The 25027-nt window shown below is 39.5% G+C and overlaps 1 protein-coding gene across 2 annotated transcripts in view; it reads left to right on the forward strand.

Moving 5' to 3' along the window:
- The first annotated feature begins 15091 nt into the window (after nucleotides 1-15091).
- Nucleotides 15092-25027, forward strand: part of LOC149833064 (uncharacterized) — a 75077-nt gene continuing 65141 nt past the window's right edge. For both annotated transcript variants that reach the window (XM_090014878.1, XM_090014879.1), the window contains exons 1-3: nucleotides 15092-15235; nucleotides 15330-15598; nucleotides 16726-16799. In XM_090014878.1, coding sequence (XP_089871004.1) covers nucleotides 15100-15235; nucleotides 15330-15598; nucleotides 16726-16799 — 479 coding nt within the window. In that variant the 5' untranslated portion in view covers nucleotides 15092-15099. The remainder of the gene's footprint in view (nucleotides 15236-15329; nucleotides 15599-16725; nucleotides 16800-25027) is intronic.

Here is a 25027-nt window from a genome sequence, read left to right on the forward strand (position 1 = left end):
CGTTGAGCTTTCTTCTGTTCACCCTCGTTGTGATTGCTTCTTGTGATTGCAATTTCTCTCCCTATATTCTCTCTTGCTCTCTTGCACTCTGATTACAAGCTTCTGCGACCGGCAAGCGAGCTGACAAGTAGGCTTGCGGCGGTGAGGAGGGACCATTGCACTGCGCTGACCCATTAAATGAAATAAGCCTGTGATAAGTGGTACCAGAGCTCGTTCTCGTGCTGGGGAAGGGACTCTAGAGTCAGTGTCGACAAACACGCTAACAGGCTGCGATTTGTGAGCAAGACATCGCAGTGCCTTATCAAAACTTGCGCAATACCAAAGACAAGGCAGTTGCCGAAGCTGAGGAGATGGGTTCACCTTGGGGCCAAGAAGAGTTGACTGCAACTGTTAACAAGTTAGTGGAAGATGTGACTTCGCATGAGGAAGCGATTTCATGCACATGTAAATCATTCAATGGACTGAACGATGTGGTGGCGAGCCTGCAAGAACAGGTAAACTTACTAATGGGGCAGGTCACTTCGTTGACGACTATAGTGGCCGACTTGCAGACTGAAGTAGGGGAGCTTCAGTTGAAGAATCATACATTACAGTGAGCAGTGACCCTAAATGACGAAAATGGTGAGAGGCCATCAATGATTAATGTACTAAGACCCACGAAATTCAATGGTTCTCGTGATAGCAAGGCCATTGAGAAATTTTTGTTCCAAGTAAAAGACTACTTGGATATCCGGAATGTGATCATTGAGGATCTAAGGATTAAGGCCGCAACGGCCTTACTTGATGGAGGCAGAAACGCAGCGACATGGAGAGGGGTCAATGCGTGATAGACACCTTTGACAACTTCAAAATAGAGTTGCACAACTATTTCATGCCAAGAAACACGCAGAGGCAAACGTACCAGATGGTTCATGAGCTCAAACACTCTAGTTCGTTGCAAGACTCTGTCAGAACATTCCAGAAGCTTATGCTGGAGATACCTAACATGTCAGAAGACGACAAGCTCAACTAGTTCATTGTGGGACTTCAGCCATTGGCACAGTTTGAAGTGAAAATAAGCAACTCTCGTATTTTGAAAGATGCATATGTGGCGGCCGAGCGCTTAGTTGACACTCAGTGCAAGCCTTTCACTCCATCCACCAAAGTCAGGAAGAATCCTGACCACGGAGGGAAGAAGGATGAGCGCCGTAATGATAAAGGTGGGCCGTTGACAGGCCATCAATCTGAAAAGAAACAGAACTACACAAAACATAACAATAGCAACAAGGGTGCAGTTGTGACATGCTGGTTCTGTGGCGATAGGCACATCGCCAGGCAATGCCCAAAGCGCCTTGTGAAGGATGATTGGCAAGCCAACGCTACACAGGAAGAATGCAACGATATTGAATATAGTGACACTAAGACGATGCAACCAAGGGTGGGGGCCATGTGATCGATTAACGCTGCTAGAAGTTGCACATCTAAGAACATGCAGGTCAGTAAGGAACTTATGTACTTGGAAGTCATTATGAATGAAAAGCCTACTTCAGCAATGATAGACTCAGGGGCCACACACAACTTTGTCTCGCGGGAAGAGGCAGAGCGGTTGGGCTTAAAGCCTGAGTCAAAGAAGAAGACCATCAAAATGGTAAACTCTGAGGCCAAGACCATCCTTGGTGAAGCAAGAGACGTGGTTATTCAAGTGAAGAGTTGGGTCGGTAAAGCGAACTTCTCTATGGTGCCCCTGGATGATTTCAAAGTGATTTTGGGTATAGAGTTTTTGCGAAGCCAGAATGTTATGATGTTGCCAAAATTTAACACGTTGACGATCATGAGGTTAGACCTGTCCCACATAGTGCAGTGCCTTACGCAGAAAGGCAAGTCTTCAGTGCTATCGACAATGCAACTGAAGAAGGGTGTCAAACATGGGTAACAGACATTTTTAGTTGTAGTGTGCGCAGAAGAAGGGAATGTAGAAGCACCAGTGCCGCCGACCCTAGCCCCACTATTAGAGACGTTTTAGGGGGTGATGCCTCTGGAATTGCCGAAGCGACTTCCACCAAGACGTGAGGTCGACCATAAGATTGAGTTGACCCTGAAAGTGAAGCCTCCTGCAATGGTTCCATATCGTATGGGGCCAACTGAGCTGAAGGAGCTATGCAGACAGCTAGATGAGATATTGGATACAGGCATTGTTAGTTCATCAAAAGCTCTATTTGGTGCCCTAATCCTTTTTCAGATGAAACATAACGACTCCAAACAGTTATGTGTAGATTATCATGCTTTGAACAAAGTCACGGTGAAGAACAAGTACTCATTGCCATTGATAGCGAACTTGTTTGATTAGCTAGGCAGTGCCCGTATCTTTTCCAAGTTAGATGTATGATCGGGTTACTGGCAGGTGAGGATTGTTGAAGGTGATGAGCCGAAGACAACTTGTGTAACTCGCTATGGTGCTTATGAATTCTTAGTAATGTCATTCGGGTTGACAAATGCTCCAGCCACGTTCACAACTTTAATGAACCAGATCTTCTACTCTTACTTAGACAAGTTCGTGGTAGTCTACCTGGATGATATCGTGATCTATAGCAGCAACATGGAGGAACATGTGGGGCACTTGAGAACTGTGTTTCAAGTGCTGAAGGAGAATGACCTTTGTGTTAAATGAGTTTCCTTATCTACGAGCATGTCCTTGTCACCCATTTTGACCCTAGCTTTGAGTTTCCATATCTACGAGCATCGATGTAAGTGACATATGTGCTTCCAAATGCATGTCCTTGTCACCCCCATGCATTCCTAACAAGCTATTGTACTATGAGACAACCCCAAAATAAATAAAAAGTGGGCCCTGATGCCATCGCTCTGTGTCTCCTGCTCCTCTCACATGGGACCGCTAGCTCGATCTCCCATCGAACAGACCTACTTCTCGCCTTGCCCTAACGATCGACACTCCTTTGCCGCAACGATCTTTCAACATCGTTGCCCACCAGGCCACCACCACACTTCAGGGCCTCAATGCCATCACCCTGTGTCTCCCGCCCCTCTCACAGGCGACCACTCACTCGATTTCCCCTTGGATGGACATCCCTCTGGCCTTGCTCCAACGCCCCATCCTTGGTTGCAATCTTACCACATGATATTCCTCGGTTGTCTGAGCCACATACTGACTTCGGGCCAGCTCATTCCATTTCACTTAAATTGAGTTTAACGAACCAGGCAAAACTCGGGTCAGGCTCGAGTCGAGCTTGTACATATAGTTAATTGGGCAAGTCGAGCTTGTACATGCCAAGCTTGGCTCGAGCCTGACTCGTGTGCATTCCTATCATTCACTATTCTTATTCTCCTTTGAAAAAAATTGATTGGATTATTACTACAAGAAAATTTAAAACTAAATCTCATTCTTTACGTTATCTCCTTTAGAGATGCTAACAGCTTGGTTCAGATCTATGTATCTGACTCCATTCGATCCAACATGTTTCAGATGTACTTGTTGTACTAGGGGTGCAAAGACCGTAATCCAAGAGTCCAACTTATTCGGACCTCAGTCTCCTTATATGCCTATAATGGGCTCGACTCACAAACCAGGTATTAGGTGATCTAAGAAACCGATATTTGTTAGATAGACCACTTAAGACCATCAGATCGTGATGATCGATCGAGATGTCAATGAATCGGGTTTGTTTCAGATATATCCAACAATTGATTATTGCTTAGTTGAATTAGGTAGCACATTCCATATCTGACTTGCTAAATGGGTGGAATGTAGTTTTAAGATTTGCAAAATATCTGAATCCGACTATATATAAAAGCACATAAATAATTGTAAGCTAAACAGATATGGATTCAGTAATAGCTTTAGCTGTTCAACTTCGAATCTGTTCAAGTCATATCCAATTCACATTGGATCTAGTAACAACCACACTCAAACCAAATGCTTTTGGGCATTTTCGGAGACCTCAGATTTAAAATCCAAACTCACACTGAAGTTAATAACAGTAGATCCAAAGGTCTATTTTTCAACAAGTCCTAGAATGCGAAAATACTAGCTACAGACAGTGAGATATGACTTTGTCAACGAGACATGGTTGAACATGATAGAAAACAAAAAACATAATTTCTGATCCATAATGGATCCAATATTTGAAAAACACATAAAATAAATAAAATATTAACCTCACAACATTGGTTTTTCAAAAATGTTGATTTAGTAGCTTAGACGATTCTCATCGTGATTGTCATTTTGTGGATCCCAAATTTTTGAAAACAAAAAGAAGGGTTTTTCATAAGATTATTTTTAGAAAAGAGATCCAAAAATCATATTTGCATTTGAGAGTTATGGGATTTGTTATGCAAGGTTCCACACCTTCCCTTGTTCAATGAGTAAGAATCAACCTCCCCAAGAGCTCGAAATCTATATTTGTGGGTCTTCAACTTGCGAATGTACATAACTTGTATGTGGATCCTAAAATAGGTGAGCTTGTTGGTGTAAGTAACCAAGGCACAAAAAAGGAATAACAAAACACACTATACCATGGTTAGGAAATTTTAAACTTAAAAAAATGAAACAAATGAACAAAATGAGTAATAAAATACAATGAATCTCACCTCAAGCTCAGGTAGCTTTTTAAACTCTAGATATATGAATACATACCTTTCAGTTTGTTGCGGAAGCGAAAAGAACAGCGGATCGATGATGCTTGCTTTTCTCAACGAGTTCGTGCTCTCACTTGGAGAGGACGATTATCCACAGACCAAATGCCCACTGATTCACTATCACTGTTGCTTCTTCTTTCTTCTATTGTGCACATTTAACTACTGTGTACACACACAACAAATGTGTACAGCCGTTTCCCTCTTTTGCACAGTAAAATGTGCACAGTCGGTTCCCTCTTTTACACAGCAAATGTGCACAGCATTTTCCTCTTTTTCACAGCAAAATGTGCACAGCACTTTCTCTCTTTTGCACACAACAAAATGTGAACAACACTTTCTCTTCTTTTGCACAGCAAATGTGCACAGCACTTTTCTTCTTTTGCACAGCAAAATGTGCACAACACTTTCTCTCTTTTGCACTTCTTCTCTGTGTATTCAAAATGAGAGAGAGAGCCCCAAAAAAGAAGGGAGGCATCAGTTTCTAAAACCGTCCCCTCCTTAAGTGGTGGGCCGGGTTCGGATCTCGCCCATCATGGGCGGACCCGGTACCCAACCCAACATTCTCCCACTCGCAGATGATGGGAAGAGATATAAGAAGAAAGAACACCAAAGGTGTTCATATGGTGAATAACATCAGGTATTCATACTGGCAAATGGACCGTGCGACCCGTGAGCTTAGAGAGTGGAGACATATTAATAGTCTAAACCTGCAAACAATAAGATAACACAAGGTATACCTGCACAAGCCAAGTAAGAAGCTCACTGTGTCCTAGATCAAATACATTTTTTATACTCTAGCATACTGAATCCCTCTGCACATATTATAGTGCTAAGCTATGCTAGACAAGGCCTTTCATTATGCCACATGTTTCATCATAAACCCAAAACATCCCCAGGATGCAGAAAAATAAGCTAGCTTTTAACATGTGCATAATCTGAAAATGTCAAATGATCTTCCTTTCCAACTCTTATTCTTTGAATCAAGATAAGTTGCTTTCCCAGACATGTTCTTTTAGACCGAATTATACATGGCCTTAAGCAACATGCTAAAGTAGCAACACTCATCTTTCTCCTTAAAATAAGGTTAAAAGTCAATATGGACATCAAAATATATATCTATCTATATATATATATATATATATATTAAGGACTCACACAATGAAGAAGCAGGGACCATTCTTCATTTCCTTTTGTGGTCGACTTATAGTCATGGTGTGACATACGTGGTATGACTCACGTATTACGGCAAGACTTTCTCACTCCAGTGAGTGTATGCATACACCATAAATTCTTTGCCGTACAGATTTTTTTTTTATTAGTTCAGTTCCTCCCCGAGAAACTAACTTGAGTCCTTCAGGATCCACATTCCCATGCAATGTCTATCCAAGTCCTCAGATCTGGTCAACCAGGTTACCCTTGATATTTAGATATCAAGGTCGGTCTCTCCATATAGTTAAATATACACAAGACCTCATCCTAACCCGGTTAGGGCGATGCATCCCATATACGTATATATGGCAGATATCATAACTCATTGTACTCCCACTCTTTTGAGTTATAATCACATGATATCCCCAAAATCCGACATGCTTCTTAATTCAGCAATCCTGGATTTTGTTACATCTCATCTCAGCCCGCCCACAAGCAGCGTCTGAGGCGATAAATCCGTGTGAGAAGATTTATCTCAAACCTGGTAGCATACTCATATAGATGTGCAACATGCTATACAATGATCATAGAAAGAAAATATGAATAACATTAGCATATCAAATCTTACAAATACCCAAAGATTTTACATGTTTAACATAAGAATCCCTATAGATTGGCTTAGTAAAGGGATCTGCCACCATATCTTGGGTATTAACATATGCCAAGGCAACCTTGCCTTTAGATACAATATCGCGCATATACTTGCATCTCGTATCAATATGTTTGGTTCTATTGTGAAACTTGGGATCCTTAGCAAACGCAATTGCCGCTTGATTATCACAAAATAAAGTTACTGGCAGTTTTGCTTCAGAAGAGAGTCCCAAATGTTTGATGAATCTCCTTAACCAAACACATTCCTGCACTGCGAACGATCCTGCAACAAATTCAGCTTCCATTGTGGACAAGGCTACACACGTCTGCTTCTTGCTACACCAAGATATAGCTCCATTGTTCATCAAGAACACATAGCCAGACGTAGATTTACGCTCATCAGGGTCCCCACCCCAATCTGCGTCAGTATAGCCTACCACACGCATGTTACCACCATGGTAACAAAGAACTGAATCCGATGTGCCTTTAAGATATCTCATAATCCTCTTGACAGCCTTCCAATGGTCTTGTTCTGGATTAACTTGATATCTACTCACCAACCCTACTGCATAACATATGTCAGGTCGGGTGCACATCATAAGGTACATAAGGCTGCCTACTGCACTGGAGTAAGGGACTTTGGACATAGCTTCTATTTATTTAGATTCCTTTGGACACATCTTAAGACTTAAATCATTCCCTTTTGCAACAGGAGTATCTATGGGTTTACTATCTTGCATATGAAATTGTTCTAAGACCTTCTTTATATATGACTCTTGTGAAAGAGAAAGAAGTCTTTTTGAACGGTCTCTTTTTATCTCTATGCCCAGCATAAAGCATGCTTCACCCATGTCTTTCATTTCAAAATGAATGGACAACCATTCTTTAATGGTTTTTAGAAACTCCAAATGATTACTAGCCAATAAAATATCATCCACATATAGAGTTAGAATCATAAATTTTGGACCTTGACGCTTAAGATAAACACAGTGGTCCTCATCAATCATAGCAAAGTTATTGCTCATGATAGTTTCATGAAACCTTAAATACCACTGTCTGGATGACTGCTTTAATCCATAAATGGATCGTTTGAGCTTGCACACTTTGCGCTCAAAACCAGCAGTAACAAACCCCTCGGGTTGTTCCATATATATTTCTTCATCCAGTTTTCCATTAAGGAATGCAGTTTTAACGTTCATCTGATGTAAATCTAAATCCATATGTGACACTATGGCTGACAAAAGGCGAATAGAGGTCAATTTGACCACAGGTGAGAATGTTTCATCATAGTCTATCCCTGCCATTTGTGTGTATCCTTTAGCAACCAAACGAGCTTTATATCGCTCGATAGATCCATCAGCAATTCTTTTAATATTGAGAACCCATTTGCTCCTAATAGGTTTTCTTCCTTTTGGAAGATTAACAAGATCCCAGACCTCGTTGAATGCCATGGATTTCATTTCCTCTTCCATTGCCTTGTGCCATTCATTCCTTTTAGGACAAGATAAAGCATCTCTAACACTCTTAGGTATATTATCATCTTGGGGCAAAACCACAAAGGCTTCCCCTTCGATTTGGAATCTCCAACGAGGAATTCTCTTCATCAGACTCTTTCGAGTTGTCAGATCATCATCAAAATCAATATCCACTTGAGTGTTACTCCCACTATCCAATAGTGGTATAGACACATCCTCTTGTGTCTCTAAAACATGATGATCAATCTCTTTAGATTGATCTTCATCATCCAATTCATAGAACTGGAAGTGACGCTCTATCTCTCCCCTTTTAGGAAATTCACTTTCAATAAATGTGGCATCTCTAGAATCTATTTCAGAAATACTCCCATCAGTATTCTCTCCTAAGAATACATATTCTTTTGAATGTTCACAGTATCTTATAAAGATACACTTCTTTCTCCTAGGACCCAATTTTCCATATTGATGGGAAAGATTATGGACATATGCAGCAGACCCCCAGGGTCTGAGATAAGCCAATTCTGGCTTTCTGCCCTTCCACAATTCATAGGGAGTTGAAGAAATAGATTTAGATGGTATACGATTTAATACATGAGCGGCAGTTAATAAGCAATCACCCCAAAAGGAAATAGGTAAATTTGCCTGCGCCATCATGGACCTGACCATCTCTAAGAGGGTCCTATTCCTCCTTTCTGCAACACCATTTTGTTGCGGAGTTCGAGGAGTAGTTAATTGTCTATCTATCCCTTTATCATCACACAATCCCTTGAATTGTTCGGATAGATATTCACGTCCACGATCTGTTCTCAAAGCCTTGATCCTACGATCAAGTTGATTCTCTACCATGTTCATAAAAGATCTAAAGCAATCCAATGCTTCAGATTTATGCGTAATTAAATACACATGGCTGAATCGTGTATAATCATCAATAAAAGTGATGAAATATGAAGCTCCATGCCTCGTTGCCACATTCATTGGCCCACATATATCTGAATGAATTAATTGAAGAGGATAGGTTGCTCTAATTGCCTTTCCAAAAGGTAATCGTGTTGCTTTTCTAGCAAGACAATGCTCACATATAGGCATTTCAATCTTCGCATGGGATCCCAAAAGACCCTATCGTGCGAGCCTATTCATTCTCTTTTGCCCTATATGTCCAAGCCGAGCATGCCATACAGATACATCCACATCCATATTATTAGCAGTTGAAACAAGTGAAAAACATTCATCATTAACATTCAAATTAATAAGTTCTGTGTCCAACACATAGAAACCATTCATCAAGAAACCAGAAGCAACTAAAGTTTGTCCACAAATGATGTCAACATTGACATCCCCAAACACAAGTTTATAGTTTAACATAGACAAAGCAGAAACTGAAATTAAATTTCGTCGAATCTCTGGAACATGCAGAACATCATATAATAATAGAGATCGTCTTCCTTGCAAATCCAATTTGCAAGTCCCGATTCCTTTGACTTCTGCTCTAGTGTTATTCCCTAGGAACAACCACTTCGAAACAGATGGCATCTTCCTATATTCGACGAAGTTTGTGCGGTCTTTGGTCACATGGTCAGTGGCTCATGAGTTTACAATCCGCATAGGATTAGATTCAATAATTAGTGCACAACTACAAACATTTGTACAAAAAACAGGAGTCATAAGAGAATGTACCTTCTCCTGCTCATGACATTCACGAGCATAGTGACCCAAATTGCCACACTTAAAGCATTTTGCATTTGCCTTATTTTTCTTACTTCCACGCTTCCCAGAGCGCTGATAAGGCTTCTTTTCTTGCTCTTTGTCTTGTCCCTTCTTATTACCCTTCTTGAACCTTCTTGGTCCATAGAATTTCTTCTTAAAAGATTTTTGCTTATTCGAACTTTCTGCCACATATGCCCTTATGCCAGATTGTTGAGTCGCTTCAAGGCGATCATTTTCCAGTTCTACATGACGGGCGATATTATCGAAAGTCTTAATACTTTCGTTATGAGTCATATTGATTTTCATATGTTCCCAACTGTGTAGCAGAGAACGAATCATAGCTTGGACCTGTTGTTCATCTGTAAGGGTATGCCATGCACTATTGAGCTCTCTAATCATGTTTGCCATCTCCCTGAGATGCTGGCTCATGGTGTGCTGAGGGAACTTTCTGTATGAATCGAACCTGATGGTCAGCCTCCTTAGTTTTGTGGCTGATGTTCCCCCAAACTTATCTTTAAGGGCCATCCACATCTGTTGGGCAGTCTTATAATGCTCAAATTGGCACATGATGTCATCCTGCATAGAACATAGCATGGTGACACGCGCAACAGTATTCATGCGCTTCCATTTCTCATAGGTTTCCATATCCTTACGAGATTGTGCCCTAGTACCAATTTCAGGTCGTTCCACAGTATGGTTGAGAGCCTCCAAGGCCTTAGCCTCCTCCAGTGTAAACTGAATCTTTCTATGCCATATATCATAATTATCACCATTCAGTTTTTCAATACGTGCCAAGTCCATTATTGATTTACTTGGTGCAGCCATGTCCTTTTAGATAAGAATAAAACAATGCGCAAAAAATGTTATTCAAGCATGTTATGATCTAATCATTAGCACATCTATATGCAGTTATAATCACACGATTAGATAACATATAATTTTTCATAGGGTGTGGAATCGAAAGATCACTACGTTCACAATCATCTCCCACTTTCCGTAAGATAATTATATTCATCTAAACTGTATTATAACTGTTTGAATAAGATATTAATTCATAGAATAAGTACTTCCAAAGTACTTAAAAATTCATCGTATAATCAATATGATTATATCATATTCATTCACATACATGAATAAAATATATAATAAATAATAAAAAATGGATTCATGAATGCCCGACTCATTCGTGGCTCCAACCATTAGCTAAAATGCCTCGACCCACAAGGACCCTGGCCCTACCAGGTTCAAAAAATTTCCAGCCCGCATTGCAGTTCCAAGAACTCGGCCTGCGGCCTTTGCCGCAAGGCCGGTCATGCCAGGCTAAGCCGGCGGCCTATGCCGCAGGGCCAGGAGCAAACAAGCCTGCGGTTGGACCCGCAAAACCGGGTCAGGCCGGATGAGAAAACCTGTGGCCTGTGCCACAGGGCCGGGTAAGGCTGGACTGAGCCTGTGTCATATGCTGCAGGCTGGGAAAAAAATTGCAGCCATTGCCGCCACAGGTCCTGGGCAGGCTTGCGGCCTGTGCTGCCTGCCAAAGCATGACCTGCGCCCTGTGCTGCAGCATTTGGTCCAAAACCGGGCCTGTGCTGCAGCATTTAGCAGCCCTTCTGGCTGCAGGTCAGACCCAACATGGCTCATGCCCAGCCCATGCCATCCTTAACCTGTCCCATGGCAAGCCGAGTAGGCTTGGCCCATCGGGTTGCCCTAGGCACTAGGGATATAAACAAGCCCCATAACATGCGTCCAGCATGAACCCCTTCTTATTCCGGCCATGAATAAAAATAAATAAATTCGCAAGCAAAAATGAGCATCTAAAACCCGTTGCTCTGATACAAATGTAGATATATGAATACATACCTTTCAGTTTGTTGCGGAAGCGAAAAGAACAGCGGATCGATGATGCTTGCTTTTCTCAACGAGTTCGTGCTCTCACTTGGAGAGGACGATTATCCACAGACCAAATGCCCACTGATTCACTATCACTGTTGCTTCTTCTTTCTTCTATTGTGCACATTTAACTACTGTGTACACACACAACAAATGTGTACAGCCGTTTCCCTCTTTTGCACAGTAAAATGTGCACAACTGGTTCCCTCTTTTACACAGCAAATGTGCACAACATTTTCCTCTTTTTCACAGCAAAATGTGCACAGCACTTTCTCTCTTTTGCACACAGCAAAATGTGAACAACACTTTCTCTTCTTTTGCACAACAAATGTGCACAACACTTTTCTTCTTTTGCACAACAAAATGTGCACAACACTTTCTCTCTTTTGCACTTCTTCTCTGTGTATTCAAAATGAGAGAGAGAGCCCCAAAAAAGAAGGGAGGCATCGATTTCTAAAACCGTCCCCTCCTTAAGTGGTGGGCCGGGTTCGGATCTCGCCCATCATGGGCGGACCCGGTACCCAACCCAACATAAACATTGTTGATGAGCACAATGGAACACATATAACCAGTGGCGTAGCTAGGATTCATGTGAGGGGGGGGGGAAACAGGGGTGTAGCAAAAAAAAAAAATGGTGTGATAGTCGGGGGTTCGGGGATAGTGCCCCCCAAATATTTTTTTTAAGATAAAATAAAAAATGGCTACAATTATTAATAAAAATCTTTTTCATATAGACAAGTCAAACTATTTGCTGCAGTTAGGGCTGGGCTAGGACTGGGCTGGACTAGGACTGCACTAGGACTGGGCTAAAAAAATGGATAAAAATCTATTTCATATGGAATCAGGGCTGGGCTAGTAAAAAAAAAAATTAACTGTTTCGGAAGGCAGGACTGTGATACAGCCCAATCCTCCCCCTAGCTCTGCCTCTGCATATAACACTTCGACTAGGTGTGGGCTCCGAAAGATGGGTACAATAAGGGAACTAGGTCCTAGGCTTGGGTAGGTAGGCTCAATTAGGCTAAGTGCGCTATGCTTAGTTATGCAGAATTTTGAACAAGGAAAGGTGCAACTAGGACTCCAATTTTAGATGCTGTAATAGGGGAGGTGGCCCTTATTTATATTTTTTCTGATGGATCCGAACAAGTTTTTTGAATATTCAGGATCTGCATTTTCAGATGCATTTAAAGTTGATGTCTAATTGGTCCAAGCTACTCTAACTTAAATTGCAGGGTAAGATTAGTCAGGTGCTTTGGGATTTGAGAATATCATAATTTTGGTTTGGAAAGGGGTAGAGATAAGATCTGAACGAATTTTCTAAGCAATGCACTTTCCAAAGTCGATGAAAAATGCTGACAATAAATAACACTAATGACAAATACTAAGTATCGTTAGCAATAGTTGACGATAGATGCATGGGGTTGTCAAGTTATTGATGAAAAATGCATGTGTTGTTAGAAAAGTCTCGACAACAAACACGAAAAAGGGTTCACTGCTGACTATAGATTTGGAGAATGTTGACAATACTCTATGAGTTGTTAGCTTTTGACAACTTATTTTGATTATAACTTTTGATCTGAGTATAAGATCAACTTGATTTTTGGCTTATTAGAAAGATGAAATCCTTAACTTTAATTCTCCTATTGATAAAAATCTTCAACAAAGTTGTTTTGAAGGCCAAAAATATGATTAAAGTCTACTTTATTCCTAAAGTAAGCTTATAACATGAGTCCATTGATGTATAAAATGTCGGTCAAAAATTGGGTGTTTATACAAAATATTATGATAATTTGCGATATGTTTAAGCGGCAAAAACTTTTTTTTATTACTTTTGCAAATTTACCATGATGTTTGTCTTTGAGATAAAAGTGACATTGATATTTCTTTATGTATTTTGTTATTTAATTCCTTTTACTCATATTCCATTATTTTAATATAGCTATTTTGCTGATAAAAATATGAGAAATATGAAAAATATCTATTGTTCTATGTAGGGATGGCAGTGGACCAGGGGGTGGGGGTGCCCCGTCTAAAAAATTTGCCCTCCATCCTTGCATAGGTTTTGATTTTAACTACCATTCCTGGTTCATTCCTCATTTCATGTCTTCCATCCCCGGTCTAAATGGGGCAAGGCCCTGTTATCCTTTTGTCATTACCATCTTCCATTGTTAGAGGAAAGAGAGAGAAAAGATGAGAGAAATGAGAGCTCGCATGGCTCGTTAGAAGAAAGCGAGAAAGGAGATTGAATGAGAGAAAAGAGATTCGAGAAACGGTTTTATGTTATGGTTATATATATATATATATATATATATATATATAATTTCCTTAATGGATATTGGAGACAGAGTGGGGTGAGGGCAAAAGTAAGTTCATCCTCCCTCCATCCCCGCACGATTTTTTGATTTTAACTTCCATCCTCAGTCCATTCCCCGTTTTATGTCCTCCATCCTCGATCCAAAAGGGGCATGGAAAGTGAGGCCCCATTACCCCCAAGTTAACAGCCGTTTAATTGTCATTTTATGCACCGTTTGTCAATGTGGCGGACAGACTCAATGCGGTGTTACTAAACCAACAACTCTCCATAAACACTATATTTTTTTTTAAAAGGCTAGCTGGGTTTAGTCAGACCCTACCAATTATTATTCAACGAAAGTTTGGGGTTTGAACATGCAACATCCCACCACATGGAGACGTGCACTGATAGCTCCTACCAACCACCCGAAGCCCGTTGTTACATCCAGAATTGGGTCACTTCGTCCTCCTTGACAGGTAAAACCCCTAGTTGTGGGTATGACTACCCAGCCTTATTTTCTCCAAGCGTGATAAAGCAACAGCAGCCTCATGCTTTAGCCGGGCTCAATCTTGACATAGGAACCACAGATGTCATATTGACACGCCATTTAGGGGCATGTCATCAGTGACAAGAGTTGGACACGCAATGACATATACGAACCCTATTTTAATATTTTTTAAATATGATTTTATTAAATTTTAGTAATATTTCAAATGCATTTTTACATAGTAAAACATCATAAAAAATAGTTTTTATTGATTAAAATATTTAAAAAATCTGTGTCACCATATTTTACTTTTGAAAAGGATTTTGAACATACGTGTCAAAACTCTAGTCATGCATCCCAACGGGTTGGGTTGGGTTTGGTTCAGACCTAGGTGAAAACAGACCTGGTCTTGATTTTATGGTATTTGGTCTAGACTTAGGTTTAATCAGATCCACCATAAAAGAAACCATACCCACACAAGAACTACATGAACCAGACTCAGGACATACCTGGTAAAACAATATTTTTTTTTATCATTTTTACATTGAAAAAATGCAGGTCTTAATCGGAACTCGGGTCTAGCCAGGGTCTGGTATAAAATTTCACAAACTATACCCGGGTTCATGTATTAATCGGAGCTTCGGATCTTCTTATTTATCACCATATCCGGACCCTGTAGGGTTTGATACGGGTCGAGTTCGGGTTCGCGTAAACCCGACCCGTTGACATCCCTGGGTACAAATGCCGCCATTTTTGCTTTGTTGCTCACCGTGCCCTGTACTCCGAACTAAAGCTTTAAGAAGAAGAAGAAGAAGAATAAGGAAATGGCGTCTTCGTTAGTTCCAGAGACTGCCGCGAAGGTCTGGACGGCCGAGGCGCTTCGTTCTACCGCGAGGCAGTCTCTTGGAATCCACCGCGTCCCTCATCGCCTCCGCAGAGCCATCAGAAAGTTCCTTCAAGGTAAATCCTCACCCCCCCCCCCTTTCTCTCAGTAGAAGTTTTCTCTTGGGTGGTGGTAGCGTTTTCGTGATTTTGGGAGATGGGGAGCCCCCAGAACAGGAGCAGGACCACATGAAGAGGAAGGTCCTCAGGTTGGCAGAATCCTTCAACGAGATCAAGAACGCCAATGTACAGATTAGCTCCGCGGCGTCGCGCGAGCTCGTCGAGGACCCTCTCATGGCGTCCAGCCAGCACTCCAAGCGTTGGAAGATCAAGAGCGAGTATGGGGATATAGGCCTCAAGTATACCGACAACGAGACCGCCGCGTATGTGGCCGCCCGGATGCCCGCAGTCTATTGCGCGTGTTACAGAGTGCTGAGAGAGGTAGAAATCCAACATGGTGTTTGTTTTTCTTTTCATCTTTAGGTTTATCTGCCTTGGTTTGATATGCCCACTATCTGTTTGTGAATTTGCTAATGAGAGCGATCTAGGTTATGGGTAGTTCAACGTTGGGTGGCGTATGAATTCACATGTTAGAGATGATTGAGCTTTTTCCTTGATTTCCCTTTTTTAGTTTTATTATTGTGGCTTGTTTTGATCGATTTTGTAATTGGTGTTGTTAAATGATCTACTATAAAGATAAGTACTTGATCATAGTGTCCCTCTTTAAATACATTTTATGTTATGGGGTTTGGATATAAGGCTTGGAATTATAGAAATTATACAACGAGAGAGGAAAATGGTAAAGCAAGGCTTATGATGGTCTCTCTCTTTCCCAATTAAAAAAGGGTTTTATGATGCTTGGTTTACTGTAGGTTGTTGGCTGTGCTTGTAATGATGTTACTTATGGTATATAATCCTAATATGTACCTTCTAATGCATTTCTTGACGTAGTTTTTCATGCTAGGGAATGGGACCCTTATGAAACTGTTGTATTGAATGATGGAAAACCATGATTGAACTAATTAAAATTATCTTCTTTGTGTGTACTTCACAATTATTGGGCAGCAGTCAGTATCAACTGTTTTAGATTTGACTGTCATTTACTAGAAATAAAAAATTTAAGTGAATTGTGCCTTGGTTGGATTTGGATCAGTATACTGGTTGACAACTAATATTAAAATGTTCTGGTCTTTCAAAATTTCCATTACTAGTGGGAAAGCTGAAAGTGCAGGAAATTTTTTGATATCAGTGGCATCAGGAGATATTTTGATGCCGTTATATCTCTATGGGAAATTCAAATTTGAGTAAACTGTGAAGTTTGGATGGCATCTAAATGTATCTTTTGGGCATATTCCACCTATCCAGAAAAGTGGGTAAATTGGGATTCTGTGTTTGTGCCAGCGCATCCAATTTGTCTGAATATGTGGGTGCTTAGGTCATATACTAAAATGTATGCTTGTTTGATTTTGAACATTTTATCATTTTGTATATTATGTGTTGCTATTTTTGAATGATATCTTTGAACTTTCTAGGCATGAAAGTTGCACTAACTATTCTGATTCATGTAGGTGTCTCGGAGGCTGGTGGATTTTTCTCCTAAGAGGGCTTTAGATTTTGGCTCTGGTTCAGGAGCTGCAATATGGTAAACAACTCTAGTATTTTTATTATCAGTTTTCATTCCACATAGTGTTACATTATTGAGTATTTCTCTCATAATGAGGGAACCTTTACGTGTTATCTGTCATTTGAAACATGTAATCTATGATTTTCTTCTCTGAAACACGAATAAAGGTAGTTAGGGGGTGGTGATATCTGTAAAGAAAGAAGGGCCTTCATGCACAAATAAAAGTCCACCAAAGAATCCAAAGTGGACAATCACAAAGGGCCACTGATGGCACACACCAAAAGAATGCACACAATATGTAAAAAATTAATGTTTTATTAATGAACAAGTATTCAAGAAGCATACTTACAATGGTGTAAACACCCCTTATTTATACACACAAGAGGGGGCAAAACTAGTTGTTAGACTGGTTCTAACAACTAGCTGCTAGATTGTGTCTAACAACTAGTCACGAGCTTGTTGACTATAATAAAAAATACAGAAAAGAAAAAGGACAAATAAAATACCAAAAAACAATATTATACATACATATATATATATATATATATATATATATATATATATATATAGAAAATGGTAGCTACCTAACCACCTTTGTGCTTGATGCAAATGGATGCGCACTGACACTCAACGCACATCCATTGTAAAAAGGACCTTTAGCGGCGTTTTTGAAGTGCCACTAAAGGTTAAAAAGCTGTTGGGAACTTTAGTGGTGCTTCAAAAGCGCCGCTAAAGGCCCTTTACAGACAGTAGCGCGCTTGTGGACGCTCAGCACATGCCCTTTTTTGTCAGGCACAAAAGCCGTCAGACTGCTACCACTCACTATATATATACATTTTAACACTCCCTCAAACTTACAATATAATGGCCGAAAGTTTGCCAAGGAAGTGGAACCTAGGAGCTGAGAGAGGTTTGTTGAAGAAATCTGCCAGTTGATATTCTGATGTAACATAGGGCATGTTGCCTTGAAGATACTCCTCTCGAACTTAGTGATAGTCCATTTCAATGTGCTTTATTCTCTCATGAAACATGTGGTTGCTGACGATGTAAATGACACTCTTGTTGTCACAATACATCTTCGAAGCTCCTGTTACTCGAATCCCCTTGTCAGCTAGTAATCTTCTCAGTTAAACCATCTTCATCGTGATAGTGACCATGACCCTGTATTCGGTTTCTGTTGATGAAAGTGAGACCTATTGCTTCTTACACCTCCACAAAACTAGGGTTTCACCTATAAAAACATAAAAACTCATGGTTGAGTGCTTGTTGTTGGGGTCACCTCCCCAATCAATATCAATATAAACAATTAAATCTAATACATATTAATATAGATGAAGAAGACTAAAAAAAGCCTTTAGAAATAGAAGTTTTAATGTATCTAATAATTCGTAAAACTGCTCCCATGTGAATAGATGTAAGAGCTTGTTGAAATTGACTAGCTATGTGTACAACGTGTGCTATATTTGGTCTAGTAATTGAAAGGTAATATTGTTTTGATCTGTTGTCGATAAGGTATTGGATCTTTAAGAGGTTCTCCATCATCGATTCTCATCTTGACATTAGTAACCTTGGGAGTGTCTACTTTCTTATCATCCATAATTTTAGAGCTAAAAATAATGTCAAAAGAAAATTTAGACTGAAACAACAAATACCATCTAGAGGAATAAGCAACCTCAATCCCTAGAAAGTATCTTAAAAAATCAAAATTAGTCTTTTCAAAATTGTTTTTAAAAGGTTTTTTAATATTTTCAACTTAGGTTGTTTCTCCCGAAGATGGTTTTATCGTTCACATACATGAGTAGAATGACAATACATGCATCTGTTTTATTAACAAACAAAGTTGTATCAGTCAAGCAAGATCTAAAGACAATATCAAGCATAACCTTAACCAGTCATACCATAATTTCGGTGCTTGCTTTAAGCCATAAAGTGCCTTGTTCAAACAAAGAGCTTTTTCCCCAAGGATGTTCACACTAGGAGGTGCCTCCATGTACACTTCTTCAACCAAATTCTTATTAAGAAAGACATTTTTGACATCCATTTGATAAATTGGCCAATTCCTAATAGAAGCAACGACTACTAAGGTCCTAAGAGTAGTCATCCTAGCAATGAGAGTAAAGGTTTCTTTATAATCTAATCCATATTCTTATTAGTATCATTTGACTACTAATCTGACTTTATACCTCTCTAGAGTCCTATCACTGTTGGTTTTCACTTTATATATTCACCTACACCATATAGGTTTCTTTCCCTATAAAATATCTTAAAGTGTCCAAGTTTTGACTTTCTCTAATGCTTCTAGTTCTACTCATGGATTCTACTCACTCTGAATGTTCCTTGGCTTGTGCATAGGTTGAAGGTTGTACGTGAATTAACACAATACATGCCTTGTACTTAGATGAAAGAGATTCATAATACAAACTTTTCTGGGGCTTTGATGTTCTAGATAATCTTTTAGATTACACCTGTTCATTTTCTATGATAGAATATTTCTCAAATGCACATGGAGGATTTAGATCTTTATGTTTAGTGTATTGCAAATAAGTTTTATCACCATGAGATTGCTCTTCACTAATCATATCATCTCTTGATTCCTTGTCACTATCAAGACCAAACTCACAATCACAAACATCAATATCATGTTTTGAAATAAAATCTAATCGGAAAAAATACTCAGTAACTTCCTTAGGTTTTTCAAAATCAAAGAAGGGCCTTCAAGCACGAACAAAAGTCCACCAAAGAATCCAAAGTGAACAAGCACAAAGGGTCACTAAAGGCACACTCACAAATGCCACTAAGGGCACACAACAAAAGAAGGCACACAATATGTAAAAAGTTACTATTTTATTATTGAACAAGTATGCAAGAAGCATACTTACAATGGGGTAAACACCTTTTATTTATATACACAAGAGGGGGGAAAACTGGCTGTTAGACTGATTCTAACAGCTAGATTTCTAGCCGTTAGAAGTCAACAGCCTGTTAACTATAATAAAAAATAGAAAATACAGAAAAGAAAAGGAAAACTAAAATACAAAAAAAGAATATTATACATATGTGTATAATATATATAGTATATATATGTACATTTTAACGAGATCAACATCAATGTGCATTAGTAAATATTATGCATTGACCCAAATCCTACTTGGCTCAATCATGAAAGTGAAATGAGAACAAGTGAGTGGACCATGTGTTTGATTCAGTGTTGTGAAAAGCGTTGAGGCGTAGCGAGGCACTCCACCAAAAACCAAGGCGAGGCGTAAAGCATAAGCCTCAATTTTTTTTTTGAAAACTTTTAAAAAATTATAAAAAATATATAAAAATACAAATAAATAAAGAAATGTGTTTTTTATAACACTGATGTCAATAATTACTTCGGAGAAGTAAAGTATATAAGAACCATTGTTAGTGGAGTCTTGGGCCGACTTAAAAGCCTACCTGTATGCGTTAGGGCAAGCCAATACAAACCCAGATCAAACATAACTAGGGTCACCTTTCTTCTTTTCGGGGTTTTAGTTGCATAAGATTGATGCCACGTATATGAATTATGATGATAGATATTTACAATTATGCATGAATTTATTCTTACGTTAATTTTCATTACAGTTTGCTATTCAAACATTGTCAAATTACTATTATATATTACTTTTATGCTCAAAACCATCGCAAGAGGTCAACTGCCACACAATGCCAGTTTGCACTCGTGCCTTTCCACTCGCTTTCATGAGTGAAGATCAGATCTATACTCTCGCTCAAGACCTACAACCCAAAACCTACCTGTGATGCCTGTACTAGGCTATGGACGACCTCAATACCACGCTACGACTCTCTGAGATGCTTAGTTCTTCATACTAGAAGTGATTAGGCCTTTTTCTTAAATTTGTTTATGTATTTAAAATCATAAAAAGTAATAAAAGTAATCTCTGTTTTTAATTCAACAACAAACGAGTTGGTACCAAATTCAACATTCTCAAAACCCTATAAAGAAAAGACGGGCATAACATAAAATTCAACAAAAACAATGAAACAATTTGTGCTTGATAGCTTGCATTAAAATTGAAGAGCTTGAGCTTCACAGAGAATAAATAAGAGGGTATCACTCTGGCACCACCAAGCTACACCCTGGACGAATTTGATAGAATAGTACCTCATCTGCCCCTACCTGTGTGTTTCAAACACCGTGGGGGGGCAAAGCGGTCCCGGGGGATTTGTCCTGTGTTTCAAATATACTCACAGACAAATCTGTTCGTGGGCGAGATTTTTTCAGCGTTTCAAGTATACTATTGGGGGGTGTTACTCACTGGACACACCAGGTGGCGTTTGTCTAGGACCTGGGGGTGCGACTCACTGGTTCCCTTATGCCCTGTTAAAAACAAAGAGGCGAGAACCAACGACTCCCTGTCAGACCAGTTGGTTCCGGCATGTCAAACATGGGGCGACACCCAGGCATGGACTGATCAGTCCCCTCTCAAGCGGCTTCTGCGATTCAAACACGCCCTCCGTGAGCTCCTCTTCTGCACCCCTGGCACCCTCCAGTACCTGAGCGGAGTCATCCTCTTTGAGTAGACCCTCTATCAGAAGACCGCCTCCGGGAAGCCCTTCGTCGAGGTGCTTAAGGAGGGCGGAGTCCTCCCGGTCATCAAGGTCGACAAGGGCACCGTCGAGCTCGTCGGCACCAACGACGAGACCACCACCCAGGGGCTCGATGGCCTTGGCAAGCGGTGCGCAGAATACTACAACGCCGACGCTCGCTTTGCCAAGTGGAGGGCTGTCCTGAAGATCGGACCCAACGAGCCCTCTGAGCTCTCCATCCACGAGAATGCCAACGGGCTCGCCCGCTACGCCATCATCTGCCAGGAGAACCGGCTGAAAGCCTAGAGGAAGACGTACCTGTTTCAGCTCCACCACGAGAGAGGCGTGCCTGTTTCGGCTCCACCACGAGAGAGACAAAGAGAATGCTGCAACTGTGAGAGTCGAGAGGGCAGTATGTTTATCCCTAATTTTTGATCGAATGAGGGTTTTGACCCTCATTTGACCAAATGCTTTGAGGCGTGTACGCCTCAGCCTGAGGCGCGCCTCAAGGCCTATGAGGCGCACACCTCGAGGGTTTTGCGTTTTACACATGCGCCTCAAGGCAAAAAGCCTCTCGCCTTGAGGTGAGGCGTGCTTTTTGCACCTTGAGGCACGTTTTTAATAACACTGGTTTGATTTAATTAGAATGAACAAGTGTCCACAATATTGATTAATAGTAATACTCCAACACTCCATCTTGTCATACTAGATAAATATCATATTCATGGAGTGCAATTCACTTTCAATTTGTGGAAAGTCTTATTCAATGAAAGTTGTGTGTATGACTTGGAGGAAGATGCCACATCCTTTATATAGAAATCGGAGGCTGGAAGATATTCCATTGACATGTACCATTGAGAATTTAGCTCCGAGGAATTGAACCAAAATCTACTAAATTGGCCTATTTTTTGTGCATAAGAGTGGTTATGAATCCGATAGACCATCCCCATGGAGGTGGTGAAGGGAGAGCCCCAATTGGTAGAAAAAAAATCGACAACTCCTTGTGGTTATCCCACGCTTAGAAGAAGAGTAATTAGACATGCTTTCTATATATCTATTGTCATTTGGATACCATATTCACTTCTTTGGACTTCTATTTAAATATACAAATGCATAAGGGGCAAAAGCACTGCCTTCATTTATGAATAAAAATAAATAAACAGGGCAATTGTTGTAATTCTCTTAATGAACATAGAATACTATGCACAAGTACATAAATAAGCTATATGAACATGATAGCGCCTTGTAATGAAATACAAGTGACAAGAATAATGTCACAAAGTGACTACAAGAAGGCACAAACACATAAGCAAGTTGTCTCCAATGGGCAAAATACAATATACCACAAAGGGCAAACACCAAACACACTTACAAAAGAGAAGAGAGAGAGAGAGAGAGAGAGAGAGAGAGAGAGAGAGCTTAAAATAAAAACAGATTTATTGATAAAATGCTTGAAAAAACATATAGAAAAGTAGGGGAGAAGACCCCTATTTATATACACTTTTGAGGACCAAAAGGAGCTCCCAAAAGAGACGTTAAGTGACCGTTGAGGATGGCCCCAACAACTCTTTTGGGAGGCCCCTTTATTATCCCTTAAACCAATAAAAAAAATAAAGGATTATAAAAATATCCTTAGTGGACATGCCTATTTACATGTTAACAAAAAGATTAAATTGCCCCTAGTGGGCATTACAAAAGAAAATACATAAAAGTAGACATCTTACACATATATATGTATAAATATACAATATATATATATGTGTGTGTGAGATCCATGTATATTTTAACACCCTCCCTCAAACTGACGGTGAGATCATCGAGAGTTTGCTTAGGAGAAAGTAGAAACGGGGGGATGACAAAGCTTTGTAAAAAAGTCTACGAGTTGATATTTTGAAGTGACATATGGCAGTTGAATGTTGCCTCACAAAAATTTATCTCGAACATAATTACCGTCCATCTCGATGTGCTTTGTTCGTTCATGGAAGGTGTGATTTCTAGCAATGTAGATATCACTTTTGTTGTCACAACACAATTTTGAAGGAATAGAGATGATGAGTCATATACTTTTAAGCAGATTTCGTAACCAGACAAGTTCAATTTTAGTTGTGGCCATCGCTCTATACTATGCTTTCGTGGAAGACAATGACACATTTTGTTGCTTTTTACATCTCCAAGAAATTAATGATTGTCCAAGAAAAACACAATAACCTGTGGTAGAAATACGATGGTTACCACCCCAATCAGAGTCAGTATACGCAATTAAATTAGGAGATGAAGAAGAGGATATGAATAACCCTTTTGTTATTGTTTCCTTTAAATATCTGATAATTTATATGACAACAACCATATGAATAGTAGTGGGAGCATTTTGGAATTGACTTGCACTATGAACGACATGAGCAATATCTGGCTTGGTAATACACAAATACGTTAGTGACCCAATCAATTTACGATAAGGAGTGAGATCTTCTAAAGGAGTTCTATCGTTGGCTCTCATCTTAACGTTGATTAGTTCTAGAATCTTCACTTTCTTTCCGTCAGTTAAGCCAGACTTGACAATAATATTTGTTGCAAACTTCATATGAAAAAGAACATATATACGAGGAGAATATGCAACTTCAATCCCTAAAAAATACTTTAGAAATCGAAGGTCCGACAACAAAATTATTTTTAAGAACATTTTTAATAACTCAATGCCCCTTTTATCATTCCTAGTGATGATTATATCAATATATAATAATAAAATAGTTATGTAATTTCCCACATTCTTAACAAAAAGAGCAGTATCAATATAACAAGTAAATCCATTGTCAAAAACAACTTTATTAAAACAATCATACCAAGCTTTTGGAGCTTGTTTAAAACCATAAATAACTTTATTAAGTTTAATAAATTTTCGTTTCTAAATCTCAAGACTCGGCGGAGGATCCATGTTGACTTCTTCACAAAGGTCTCCATTTAAAAAGACATTTTTGATGTCTAATTGGTAGATAGGCCATTGTTTAATAGACGCTAAGGCTATTAAAGTTTTTACACTAGTCATCCTAGCGATTAGAGCAAAGGTTTCCTCATAATCGATTCCATATTCTTGTGCATACCCTTTAACAACTAACCTAGCATTGTATATTTCTAATGACCCATTGCTCTTAGTTTTAGCTTTATAAACCCATCTACACCCAATAGCCTTTTTTTCTAAAGAAATACTTACAATTGTCCAAGTGTTAGCTTTATTGAGTGTATCTAGTTCAAGTTTTATAGGATCAATCAAATGTGGATGTTGCTTGGCTTCATTAAAGTTGAAAGGCTCATGATTGGAATTGATCATCATTAGAGAAGTTCTATAATTTAGGAAAAAAAAATCATATGACACAATTTTTTGAGGAGGTCTACTACTCCTAGAAGATCACCTAGGTAGGGATTCTTCAACTTGGCCCTCTAAGTAAATGTTTTATGAATACATGTCAAAAGAATTTTGATTCTCATTTTCCTCTCGCCGAGTATATCCATGAATATCATTGGGATTCTCATTGGGAGAATCATCAATTTGATGAAGCAAATCATCATTTTGATGAGAATTGTTATCACTAATAGTATCATTAGAATCTTTAGACTCATTTCCAGGTAATAAGTCAAAGAGAAAAGAATAGTCAATATATTCCTTAGGTTTTTGA

Source organism: Nuphar pumila, chromosome 7 (assembly GCF_984573655.1).
Source record: "Nuphar pumila chromosome 7, dmNupPumi1.hap1.1, whole genome shotgun sequence".
Classification (NCBI taxonomy): domain Eukaryota; kingdom Viridiplantae; phylum Streptophyta; class Magnoliopsida; order Nymphaeales; family Nymphaeaceae; genus Nuphar; species Nuphar pumila.